General features: G+C 55.7%; 1 protein-coding gene across 7 annotated transcripts; it reads left to right on the top strand.

Moving 5' to 3' along the window:
- Window positions 1–1,646: 1,646 nt before the first annotated feature.
- TMEM145 (transmembrane protein 145) lies at window positions 1,647–11,493 on the top strand. Of its 7 annotated transcripts, none has more exons than XM_006041238.3 (15): window positions 1,648–1,841; window positions 2,713–2,787; window positions 2,894–2,971; window positions 3,053–3,139; window positions 3,220–3,279; window positions 3,422–3,506; window positions 3,610–3,681; window positions 3,800–3,868; window positions 4,171–4,251; window positions 4,338–4,416; window positions 4,566–4,659; window positions 5,381–5,553; window positions 7,429–7,549; window positions 10,005–10,211; window positions 11,150–11,493. In XM_006041238.3, the coding sequence occupies exons 1-15, from the start codon at window positions 1,722–1,724 to the stop codon at window positions 11,228–11,230; spliced, it is 1,482 nt and encodes a 493-aa protein (XP_006041300.1). In that variant the 5' UTR covers window positions 1,648–1,721; the 3' UTR covers window positions 11,231–11,493. The 7 variants fall into 7 exon arrangements, with proteins under 7 accessions (XP_044787243.1, XP_006041300.1, XP_025124948.1 ...); XM_025269163.2 differs by having other exon boundaries at window positions 3,220–3,321; XM_006041235.3 differs by lacking the exon at window positions 11,150–11,493 and adding an exon at window positions 10,686–11,075 and having other exon boundaries at window positions 1,649–1,841; window positions 3,220–3,321.
- The last annotated feature ends 405 nt before the right edge of the window (window positions 11,494–11,898 follow it).

Here is an 11,898-nt window from a genome sequence, read left to right as displayed (position 1 = left end):
TTTGTCACCATCCTCAGCCCAGAGACCTCCAGTCAGTCTAACAGATCCACCCACTAAGGCCAACTTTGTGCTTGACTCTGGTGATGTTGGGGCTCCAGAGTGAATGAGACTGAGGCTGTTCCTCCAGGGGACTCCCAGTACAGTGGTGAACACAGTTTCAGCCCTTGTGGCATCTGAAAGAGAAAGAAGTCCAGGGGCTGGGGAGTCCAAGGAGGGAGTGTGACTCTACTCTGCTGACGAGGAGTTGACAAAAGACCCTTGTATTTTTCAAGTTCAGTAAAAATTTGCTAGTAGAGGAGAAACAGAACATTCCAGGCAATCTAGAAATGCTCCTCTGTGGAACAGCACGTGTAAGGCCCATTCTGCCTATATCCCTAGACCATGCTGGGACTTAGCATGAATCACTTCTGGGCTCTGCGTATGAGAGGCTTCTGGTCTGGTGGGCACAAGAACAGTGTGTGGGCAGGATCAGGGCAGGAATGGCAGATGAAGCCTGGATGTAGTGGCAGACTTTTTTCTTTGGTCTACAATATATTTAACATTTTTGAATCAATTATCTACTGTTACAAATCAGCTTTTTAAAAAAAAAATTTTCTGGCTTCTCTCTCAAAAAAAAAAACAAAAAAACAGAATGAAAGCAGAGAAACTGGCATATCAGACTTACTCTCCTTCCTGTCGAAAACTGGCTGAAGCTAAGTTGCAGAGGCTCCTTTTTTGTGGGGTCAACTCTCCATTTCACCCACTTATGTTTCCTGCTTGGCCTCTTGACTTGGAAATTTTTTTTAAATGATATTTTGAGGAGCAGCAAATTTTCTTCCGTGGAGGGGGAGGGATGAAGCTAAACATGTCTTGGAATCTGATTGGGAAAATGAAGCGGAGGGGCTTGGACTGTACTCTGTAAAGCTTTTCCAGGGCTCCCCATTGCCCACAGGGAAACCGTAAAGTCAGTGCCAGGGTGTAGGGGACTGGCTGGGAGATCACACAGGTGTGACTTAGTTGAGGTCTTTTAGGAAGTTTATGGCAATGCTGGGATTTGAACCCAAGCAATTGATTTCAGAGTCTGCTTGTGGGTTTCCTGTAACACCACTCCCTCTGCCTCATGGCAACTGATTTTCACACCCTGGTAAGCAGTGACAGGACAGGGTCAGGCAGTAGTGGTTGTGGCTGAGGGCTCTCTACCACCTCGGAGTTGTGTGACCCAGAACTGGTGGTTTACCCACTCTGCCTCTGTGTTTCTGTAGGAACTTCACAGGGTGCATGGGATCTGGAGTGGCCACAGCTGGTGTTGGCTGTCATGGGGGCGGGGATGGGTAATGAAAGAGCTATTTGGGAGCTAAACTGAGGGGAGGTCAAAACAGAGCTGGGCCCTGGGGGTTGTGGGTCATCCTGAGATGGCAGCCTGGAGGAGGATGCTCGACTTGGGGGAGTGCATTGGAGTTCATTTTAGGACACCAGGAGCCTGAGGTATCAGGGAGACTACCCAAGGGGAGTACTGGGGCTGGAGAGGTGTGGTGCGGATGGGAAAGGGGCGGACCTTCCCATGGCGGTTGGGTAGGGGCCAGGCTGGGTAATCCCGGAGGAGAAGGCAGGGAGCGCGGTGCCCAGCGGCCCCTTTAATCGGGGCCGCGCGCCAGCCGGCCCGCGCGCTCTCGCCGCCGTCGCCGGGCCGGAGTGGGAGCGGGAGCGGAACCCGGGCCGGGGCCGGGGCCGGAGCGGGTGGAATGGAGCCCCCGCGCGCGCCCGCTCTGCGCCGCCTGCTGCCGCCGCTGCTGCTCCTAATGCTGCCGCTGCCCCCCCGCGCCCGGGCTAAGTACGTGCGGGGCAACCTCAGCTCCAAGGAGGTGAGCACGCCCGGCCCTCCCCTGCCACCCGCCGGGCCCCCGAGGGACCAGAGGGAGAGAAGGGGGAAGGTGCCGCCCCGCCCCCTGCCGCCCCTCCCGGAAGGTCCCTGAGAGCCTGGGGGCTTGGGGCCAAGGGTGATGAGGGACTGGGTCTGGGTTGAGGCTGAGGGGGCCCCGGGGGTAGAGAGGAGCCTCGGGGATTGTAGGAGGGACATTGAGGTCAGAGTTGGGCGAGGAGCGGGGCGGGGTTGGGAGAGTCAGAGTTTGGGGTGGGGGTGGGGGACGCCGAGGTGGTGCTGAAGGGACAGCACTTTTCACTGCAAGAGAGCCTGAGTTCACTGTCCTGCTCAGGACCCAGAGGGGGCTATTTGGAATACTCCCCAGCATCTGATGGGTTCTGGGACCACTGTGTGTGTGTGTGTGTGTGTGTGTGTGTGTGTGTCTGTGTCTGTGTGTCTGTGTGTGTCTGTGACAAAAGATGTCCTCTGTGTGTGTGTGTCTGTGACAAAAGATGTCGTGTGTGTGTGTGTGTCTGTGACAAAAGATGTCCAGTGTGTGTGTGTGTGTGTGTGTGTGTCTGTGACAAAAGATGTCCAGGATGGGGACCTGGCCCTCCAGGCTTTCTCTGGCACCTGAGAAATGGGAGAAGTGTTTGAAAGGAGGGGAAGAAACTTGGGGGACATCCGAAGCAGGAATCCTGGAACCAAGGTGAAAGGATAACAGAAGAATTTTGGAGGTGACCTGGTCCCCTTTATGTTTCTTAGGAAACCAGGAACTCCAGGGTAGGGAGGAAAAGTTGAGGGGGGGACTATGGAGTCAAGGAGAGTTCTCAAGGGGCTCAGAAGAAAGTCTGAGTGGGCCCCTTTTCCAGGACTGGGTGTTCCTGACGAGATTTTGCTTCCTCTCGGATTATGGCCGACTAGACTTCCGTTTCCGATACCCTGAGGTGAGCCTTCCCCAATCACTCACCATGCTGAGGCTGGACACCCCCTTGGCCTCCCAAGGCAAGGGCTACCCCAGCTCCCCAACTCCCCACATCTCTGGGTCTGCAGGCCAGGTGCTGTCAGAACATCCTCCTCTATTTCGACGACCCATCCCAGTGGCCAGCCGTGTACAAGGCAGGGGACAAGGTGAAGTCTGTGAGGAAGGTGGGGGTGGGGGGACAAGGTTGAAGCTGGCCAAGGAGTGACCACATCCCTGTCCTTGCCTAGGACTGCCTGGCCAAGGAGTCAGTGATCAGGCCAGAGAACAACCAGGTCATCAACCTCACTACCCAGTATGCCTGGTCAGGCTGTCAGGTATGGGCTCGGCCTGGGGGAATGGGCAGGTGCTGAAGGCCCAGGTCCAGGCAGGCTTCAGCCTTTGCGCTCCTCCCCAGGTGGTGTCAGAGGAGGGAACTCGCTACCTGAGCTGCTCCAGTGGCCGCAGCTTCCGCTCGGTGCGTGAAAGGTGGTGGTACATCGCGCTCAGCAAGTGTGGTGTAAGTGGCCGGGGCCTTCTCCTCCTTGCCTTCCTGCCAACCCCTTCCCTGCCCAGGGCTACCCCTGCCCCCCTTCCTTAGGCCGCCACACTCCCCACAGGGAGATGGGCTGCAGCTGGAGTATGAGATGGTCCTCACCAACGGCAAGTCCTTCTGGACGCGGCATTTCTCTGCTGATGAGTTTGGTGAGCACCTGGGGACCCAGCATCTCAGTGGGAACCTAGAACTGGGAGCCTGTTGAGGGAAGACCCCTCCTGACTGCAGGGTTTCCTTCTGCCAAATTGGCAGGGATCCTGGAGACCGATGTGACTTTCCTCCTCATCTTCATCCTCATCTTCCTCCTCTCCTGTTACTTTGGATGTGAGTCCAGCCCATGGCGGGGGCGGAGCGAGGGGGGAGAGGGAAGATGGGGGAGGGGGGACAAGGTTGGAGGGCAGCCAACCTGTCTGTGTACAGCCTTCCCTTATCCTCCTCCTAGATTTGCTGAAAGGTCGTCAGTTGCTTCACACGACTTATAAAATGTTCATGGCTGCAGCAGGAATGGAGGGTGAGGTTTAGAGTATCTTAACTTTTGAGTTCTATGAGAGGAGGAGCTTAGGGCTTAGATACTTAGGCCTAAGAAAGGAAGGGCTGGGGGCCTGGATTCTTAGGTCTGAGGGAGGGGGGCTGGGGATCTGGACTCCTGGGTCTGAGGGAGGAGGGGCTGGGGGTCTGGACTTCAGAGCATCCCAGGAAGACAGCAGGAGTAGAGTCTAAATCCTGATGGGGATGAACGAAGGGCTCTGGTCATCTGGATCACAGTGCTAGGGAAGAGTGATGCTCTAAAGCCGGTGTCTGTCCTTTCCTCAGTCCTGAGCCTCCTATTTTTCTGCATCTACTGGGGCCAGTATGCCACGGATGGCATTGGCAACGAGAGTCTGAAGATCCTGGGTGAGAAAGAAGTGGGCCCGGGAGGGTGTGGGGCTCCTCCCCCGGCAGAGCCCCGCATCTGAGCTGCCCTCTCCTTCTTCTACCAGCCAAGCTGCTCTTCTCCTCCAGCTTCCTCATCTTCCTGCTGATGCTGATCCTTCTGGGGAAGGGATTCACGGTGACACGGTGCCCATCCTGGGGCGGGAGGGAGCACAGCAGGGATGGGGTGGCTGGGCAGGGGGGCAGGGCAGAGATTGGGTTGGGGGAGGGGGTAGCCACCCCCTCCTCTCTGACGGCCCCCACCCCTGCTGTCTCCCCTCACGGCCTGTCGCCAGGGGCCGCATCAGCCACTCGGGCTCGGTGAAGTTGTCTGTCTACATGACCTTGTACACCCTCACACACGTGGCGCTGCTCATCTACGAGGCAGAGGTGAGTCCCCCTAAAAGCTCAGGCTTTGCTCCATCCTCCCCACCCGCAAAGCTTCTAGTGGCCTCTTCCACCTGTCTGCTAGTGTTCTTCCTGGCTCTCTCTCCCACTCTGTGGTTTTCCGCCTTTCCATCTGTCTCCCTAAGTGCATTCCCGTCTCTCTACGTGGCTCTCCTCCTCCTTCTGTCTCTCGCTGTCTGTCACATTTCATGCTCAGTGTCGTGACTAAGGTCAGGAGTCACACAGACCTGGACTCCACTCTGGCTCTCCCATTTCCCAGCTGGTTGACCTTGACTGATGCCCACCCCACCCCCAGATCTGCTTCTTCTTTTGTAAAATGAGGAGGGTCTTACCTACCCCAGGGGACTTCTCTAAGGCTTTATATATCACCTTGACTTTGGCCAAAAGGCTTCCTGCTTAGCCTCAGTCTCCTCCTTCTGTAAAATGGGGTGAAAATAAGACCTGCTTCATCAACTTGGTGCAAACAGAAAAACTTACACTTGGTGGTGTTCAGCTCTGTGCTGGGCCATGGTAGCAGGGATAGTTTCTATCTTTTCACTCTCTCTCTGTGTCTATCCTTTCATCTCCATCTCTCATTCTCCTACTGCTTCTGTCTTGATCAAGTACCTCTGTGCCCTTTGAGGGTATTTGAGGGTGGGGTCTGGGGTCCCTGTGAGGAGGGCCAAAGGCCACGGCTGTGACTGACCCTCTCCCTTGGGTCCAGTTCTTTGACCCGGGCCAGGTCCTGTACACCTATGAGTCGCCAGCGGGCTACGGGCTCATTGGGCTGCAGGTGGCGGCCTACGTGTGGTTCTCCTATGCTGTGCTCGTCTCCTTGCGCCACTTCCCGGAGAAGCAGCCCTTTTACGTGCCCTTCTTTGCTGCCTACACCCTCTGGTGAGATGTGCTGGGCCCCCAACCTGTCCATGCCTTCCCCGGCTCCCCGGAAATGTCTGTCTTCAACTCAGACCCTCTTCTGGGAGGCAGATGGACTTTAAGTTAGGCGGCTGTCACCGGAGTCTGCCACTTACTCACTGTGTAACCTGGAAACGATTCTTTTCCCAAAGTGAAAAAAACTATAAAAGCCTCAGGTTGCCTACCCAGAAAGAGGGATTGTTCAGAGTACCTCCTGCAAATGGGTGTCTTGAGAGTTGTATAGGGCAACAGATAAGGGCTTTGAGTGTGGCACATAGTAAATGTCCAACAAAAAGTAGTTATGATTCTTTTCACTAACATAGCGTAGCAGTAAAGTTCAGAGAAGGCAATGGCACCCCACTCCAGTACTCTTGCCTGGAAAATCCCATGGTTGGAGGAGCCTGGTGGGCTGCAGTCCATGGGGTCGCTAAGAGTCGGACACGACTGAGTGACTTCACGTTCACTCTTCACTTTCATGCATTGGAGAAGGAAATGGCAACCCACTCCAGTGTTCTTGCCTGGAGAATCCCAGGAACGGGGGAGCCTGGTGGGCTGCTGTCTGTGGGGTCGCACAGAGTCAGACATGACTGAAGCAACTTAGCAGCAGCAGCAGCAGCAGTAAAGTTATGGGCTTCCCAGGTGGTGCAAGTGGTAAAGAACTCACCTGCCAATGCAGGAGATGTAAGAGACATGGGTTTGATCCCTGGGTGGGGAAGATTCCCCTGGAGGAGGAAATGGCAACCCACTCCAGTATTCTTGCCTGGAGAATCCCATGGACAAAAGAGCCTGGTGGGCTACACAGTCCAGAAGGTCGCAGAGTCGGACACGACTGAAACAACTTAGCACACGCACACAGCAGTAAAGTAGGTGGATTCTTTTAAATGATTTACTTTCTCATATATGCATTTTAAATATTTATTTACTTATTTATTTGGTTGCGCTGGGTCTTAGTTGAGGCATGTGGGATCATTAGTTGCGGCATGTGAACTCTTAATTGCAGCATGTGGGACCTAGTTTCCTGACTGGGGGTCAAACTCAGGTTTGGGAGTGTGGAGTCTTAGCCACCGGACCACCAGGGAAGTCCCAAGTAGGTGGATTCTAAGCCAGATTACCTGGATTTAGATCCAAGTTCTAAAGCTTGTGGGGGTTCTCTGGTGGCTCAGATGGTAAAGAATCTGCCTGCAATGCAGCAGGAGATCTGAGTTTGATCCCTGGTTTGGGAGGATTCCCCCGGAGAAGGGAATGGAAACCCATTCCAATATTCTTTTTTTTTTCCACTCCAGTATTCTTGCCTGGCAGGCTACAGTCCATGGGGTTGCAAAGAGTTGGACATGACTGAGTGACTAATACTTTTACTTCACTTTCTAAAGCTTGTAAACTGTGTGACATTACACACATCAATTAAATTCTCTCTGCCTCAGTTTCCACACCTGTTTAATAGGGATGGAAATTGTACCTGCCTCATAGAGTCACTGTGAGAGTTACATGAGTGTGTATTCATGAAATGCTTAGTAACAGGTCTGGCATGCAGTAATTCCTTAATTATTATTATCATATGTTAATTCAGTCATCAAACATCTGTTGATTTCCTATCAGGTGCCAGAATTTGGGGTGGGGTTAGAACTGAGTTAAATTCAACCTACTGCTTGCCCACCCCCCTCACCACATTTCCCAGGCCAGTGGGATTCCTGTCTCCTTTTAACCTCTGGCTCTGAAGGTCGCACTGGCTTCCCTCCAATTTGGGACCCACTTGGGGCGTGTGTGTGTGTGTGTGTGTGCATAGCAGGGGATTTGGGGCCATGGGGTAGGGTGGAAGGCAGGGATGGTGTCTGTACAGACCCACTGCCTCCCCTTCAGGTTCTTTGCAGTTCCGGTCATGGCCCTGATCGCCAACTTCGGGATCCCCAAGTGGGCCCGGGAGAAGATTGTCAATGGAATCCAGTTGGGGATCCATCTGTATGCCCACGGCGTGTTCCTGGTGAGGCTGGGCATCCAGGGTGGGAGGCAGTGGGAAACCAGTGGGTGGAGGATGCATGAGGCCATCCACCCCTGAGCTGCCTGAATTTCTGTTCTGAGTGCTTGATCCATTTCCTTCAATTCATCCTTTAGGCATTCAACACACGCTTACTGAGAGCCTGCTGGGTCTTTGCAGGCTGTTCCACTGTATCCCCCAGAGTCCACCCTCTTCTATTCCTCTCTCCTACTTTTGTGTCCTGGGCTCTTCCCCCAGCCCTACTCTCTTTCTTTGCCCCCATCCCCATTTTCATCCTGACCCTGGGTCCCCGGACTCTTCACTTTCCCCTTCTGTATCCCCACAGCCTTCCGTAAGCCCCTTGGTCTCTACTCTCCTGCTACCCCTCACATTCTCCCATCTCTGCCACTCCATCACAGGAAGAAGCCACTGGGGTGGGTCAGGCTGGGGCTCCAGGGGGCCTAGATCTGAATGACAGCAGGGGTTACCAACACCAACTCTCTTCTTTGCTCTGGTTTACATCCTATCTGGCTTTCTGGGAGAGAGTCCAGTCCTTCTGTTCATTCATTCTTCCATCCATCCATCAACCATTCAGTGGGTACCTTTCTCAAACCACCCTGTTTCATGCTGGGAACACCCATATGCCTTTATTTCTGCTGTCTTGTTTACTTGGCAGAGCAGCCCCAGGGCAAACAGAGAGGGGAAGCTAACGCCCAGAGAGGGGAGGTGACCTGCCAGGCTCCATGGCCATTGGTAGGGGTGGTGGGGTTCTAAGATCTGGCATAAGTGGGAACCAGACAGGAAAATAGGCATTGCTGAGGGTCCCAGCTCCTGACTTGATGGGTCCACCATGTATTCTTTTTTGGGAATATACTCAGCCACTGAGGGAGGGGGCTAGGTTCCCCATGTTCTACCCTGGAACCCGACTTAGGTACAGACTCACTTTCCTGGGATGGTTCCTCTTGAGGCTCTGCAGGAAGTCACAGAGGGACAGAGAGAGGCGAAATGCTAAGAACCCACCATGTGCCAGGGCTTCCCAGGTGGTGCTAGCAGTAAAGAACCTGCCTGCCAATGCAGGAGACCTAAGAGATGCAGGTTTGATCCCTGGGTTGGGAAGATCCCCTGGGGGTGGGCATGGCAACCCACTCTAGTACTCTTGCCTGGAGAATCCCATGGATAGAGACTGGCAGGCTGCAGTTCATAGAGTCGCACAGAGTCAGACACAATTTAGCACACATGCACACACCATGTACCAGAGTCTGCACCAGCGGTTTTCATTTCCACCCTCTCTTCATCTCTCCACGTAGGCACTGCAACTCCTTTTGTGCAGTGAGGCTCTGGGAGTGTAATCAGCGTGCCGCAGGTCCCATACTCAGTAAACTGTGTATGGAGGTGGGGTGCAGGCTCAGAACACAGTAACCTTTCTGCTATACTTCACCTTCGCCCAGGTTCCTTCCTAAAAACGCTCACATTGGCTCAGAACAGCTCCACCACCAGCAGGCATTCCATCGCTCTTTGTTTCAGCTCCTTGTTCACTTATTCAGCAACAACCTTGGAGGGACTGAGCTGGGCTCCCATGTGCAGTGCTAGGGTCACCCCAGTCCCTGCCCTTGTGGCCTCCCAGCTAATCCGGAGACATCTCTACATTCAACCATTATTTATTGAGAGCTTATATGTGTCAGGCACTGTTCTAGAAGATGTTGGGGATTCAGCAGGGAAAAGAACCATCAAGTACCTGCCATCAAGGAGCTAACATTCTAGAGTCTGTCAGTTGCTCTCCAATTGAATTTTCTGTTTATGAAAATATTTTACCATCTGTGCTGTCCCATACAATAGCTACTAACCCCATGTGGCTACTGAACACTTAAATGTGGCCAGTGTGACTGAGAAATTAAAGTTTTAGTTTAATTTTGGTTATTTTAAATTTAAATAGCCACAGAAAGCTAGTAACTATTGTACTAGATGGGCTTCCCAGGTGGTGCTAGTGGTAAAGAACCTGCCTGCCAATGCAGGAGACCTAAGAGATCCAGGTTCAATCTCTGAGTGGGGAAGATCCCCTGGAGGAGGGCACAGCAACCCACTCAAGTAGTCTTGCCTGGAGAATCCCATGGACAGAGGAGCCTGGCGGGCTACAGTCCATGGAGTCGAAGAGAGTTGGACACGACTGAAGCGACTTAGCACATCCACATCCTACTAGATATAATAGGATGCTGCAGCTTAACCATTCAGTGATAACTGGGAGCTCAGGGCTTTGACTGAGAAAGCGCCTGCAGAGTAGTGACGGACTGCAAGTTAGAGCTCACGACTTTGTGAGAGCCCAGAGGAGGTGCCAAATCCAGTTCAAGGGTTTCAGAGAAGCGGGGGTATCGAGTGAACGGGAGAATCCTTAGGGCTCCTGTTTATGAAGGCAGCCTGAGGCCTGGACAGCCCTTCTCCAACCTGCGCCTGCTCTTCACCCCAGATCATGACACGCCCTTCGGCGGCCAACAAGAACTTCCCATACCACGTGCGCACGTCGCAGATCGCCTCGGCCGGAGCCCCGGGCCCTGGAGGCAGCCAATCCGCAGACAAGGCCTTCCCGCAGCACGTCTACGGGAACGTGACGTTCATCAGCGACTCGGTGCCCAACTTCACGGAGCTCTTCTCCATACCCCCGCCCGCCTCCTGCGTAAGCCCCGCGCCCCCGGCGCCCGAGGAGCTGCTGGCGCCGCCCCTGGAGTACCTGACCCCGCTCCCGGCCCCTCCACCGCCCTCCACGCCCAGGCGCCTGAGCCCACCCCCTGCCTTTCGCAACCCCCGCGCCCCCACGCCGCGCCGCGACCGTCCCCCGGCGCCCGCGCCAACCTTGCCAGACTGGGTCCTGGCGCTGTTGCGTACGCCCCCTCAGACACCCCGCGCGGTGCCCCCGCCGCCGCTGGCCTTCCGCGGTTCTCCCCCACCTTCCCGGCCACCGCCGGAGTTCGCCCGGCGCACCCCCACGCCCCCGCTTGAGTACCTGGCCCCACTGCCCAGGCGCCCCTGACTGACCCCTGCGCCCACACCTCGGGAAGGGGGATCATCGCGGGGAGGGGGATGGGCCTTCGGGGCTGCATCTGCCCCTCCGTGGGTCCAGGACGGCATCTGATCCTGACCCCCCTCCCAGGCCGGGAAGCAGGTGGAGGAGACAGCGGTGGCGGCGGCGGTGGCCCCGAGGGGCCGCGTGGTGACCATGGCCGAGCCGGGCGCGGCCTCCCCGCCCCCTTCCTCTCGGTTCCCCAAGGCGGCCGACCCAAGCTGGGATGGCCCGACGCCGCCCTACCAGCCGCTCGTGCCCCAGACAGCGGCGCCGCACACCGGCTTCACCGAGTACTTCAGCATGCACACGGCCGGGGGCACCGCACCCCCGGTCTGAGCACCCCTGCCCCATGGGCCGCGCGCCGGGCCCCGGCCGGGCTCCAGATCCCCTCTCTAACCCGGCCCCAGGGCTCTGCCATTCCCGGCCTTGCCAAACCTCCCCACCCCGCGTGCCCAGGTAGGGGTGCGTAGTGTCCCGCTCCCGCCCAGTCCCCCTTTGACTCTTGTGCCAAACGGTCCCGCGGGAGCCGCTCTCCCCGTCCCCTCCCTCAGCCCCTGCCCCGAGCGGCACCGGATTCTGGGCTCCCGCTGTTCCGTGACCTCCGGCCCCCTGGCCCCCTCCGAGACCTCTGACCCCGCCGGACCCCGGAACACCAGTGACGATCGCCGGGACCCTGCCTGAGGCTCTCCAGGAATCCGCGACCCCGAGCCACTGCTCCCAGGACAGATATTGTGAAGCTACTCTCGACTCTGAAACCTTCCCCTGGATCTCTGTGACCTTGGACCCGTACTCTGCCCACCCTATCTCCATCCCGGAGGCCCTCCCTCAGGTCCTTGGCAGAAAGACTTTTCCCCCTTCTTGCCAAAATAAAGATTCATTGAGTTTTTATCTTTAAGATGGATTCTTTTACATCTTGATAGTGCTCAGAGACCGGGCTGAACACGAACCATTCCAGGCTCGGGACCTCAGTGTGCCCAACTGTGAAATGGTATCTTGTGAGGGACCTGCATAACCTGACCTTTTGTTGACCCATAATCGGAGAGCCCTGAAGGTATGAATCATCATCTAGCAGAGTCCTCTTACTATACAGCTTTATTTTTACCATCTCTGCCCCAGTTATAGGTAGAAGCGCCCTCCAGTGGCCGATGCTTTGCTCAGCCACCGGCACCAGGAGTTCGGATTAAGATTTGAGCACCGCGCATGTGTAATTCTCACTTCACCGGCCGAGGCGGTCACTGCTGCGCCTGCGTCTAGGAACAAATGGGCGGGGAAGTTTCCGGAAGTCTCCCTTTGTGGAGGG

The sequence above is a fragment of the Bubalus bubalis genome, chromosome 18, assembly GCF_019923935.1.
Source record: "Bubalus bubalis isolate 160015118507 breed Murrah chromosome 18, NDDB_SH_1, whole genome shotgun sequence".
NCBI lineage: Eukaryota > Metazoa > Chordata > Mammalia > Artiodactyla > Bovidae > Bubalus > Bubalus bubalis.
This window is presented reverse-complemented; position numbering and strand designations above follow the sequence as displayed.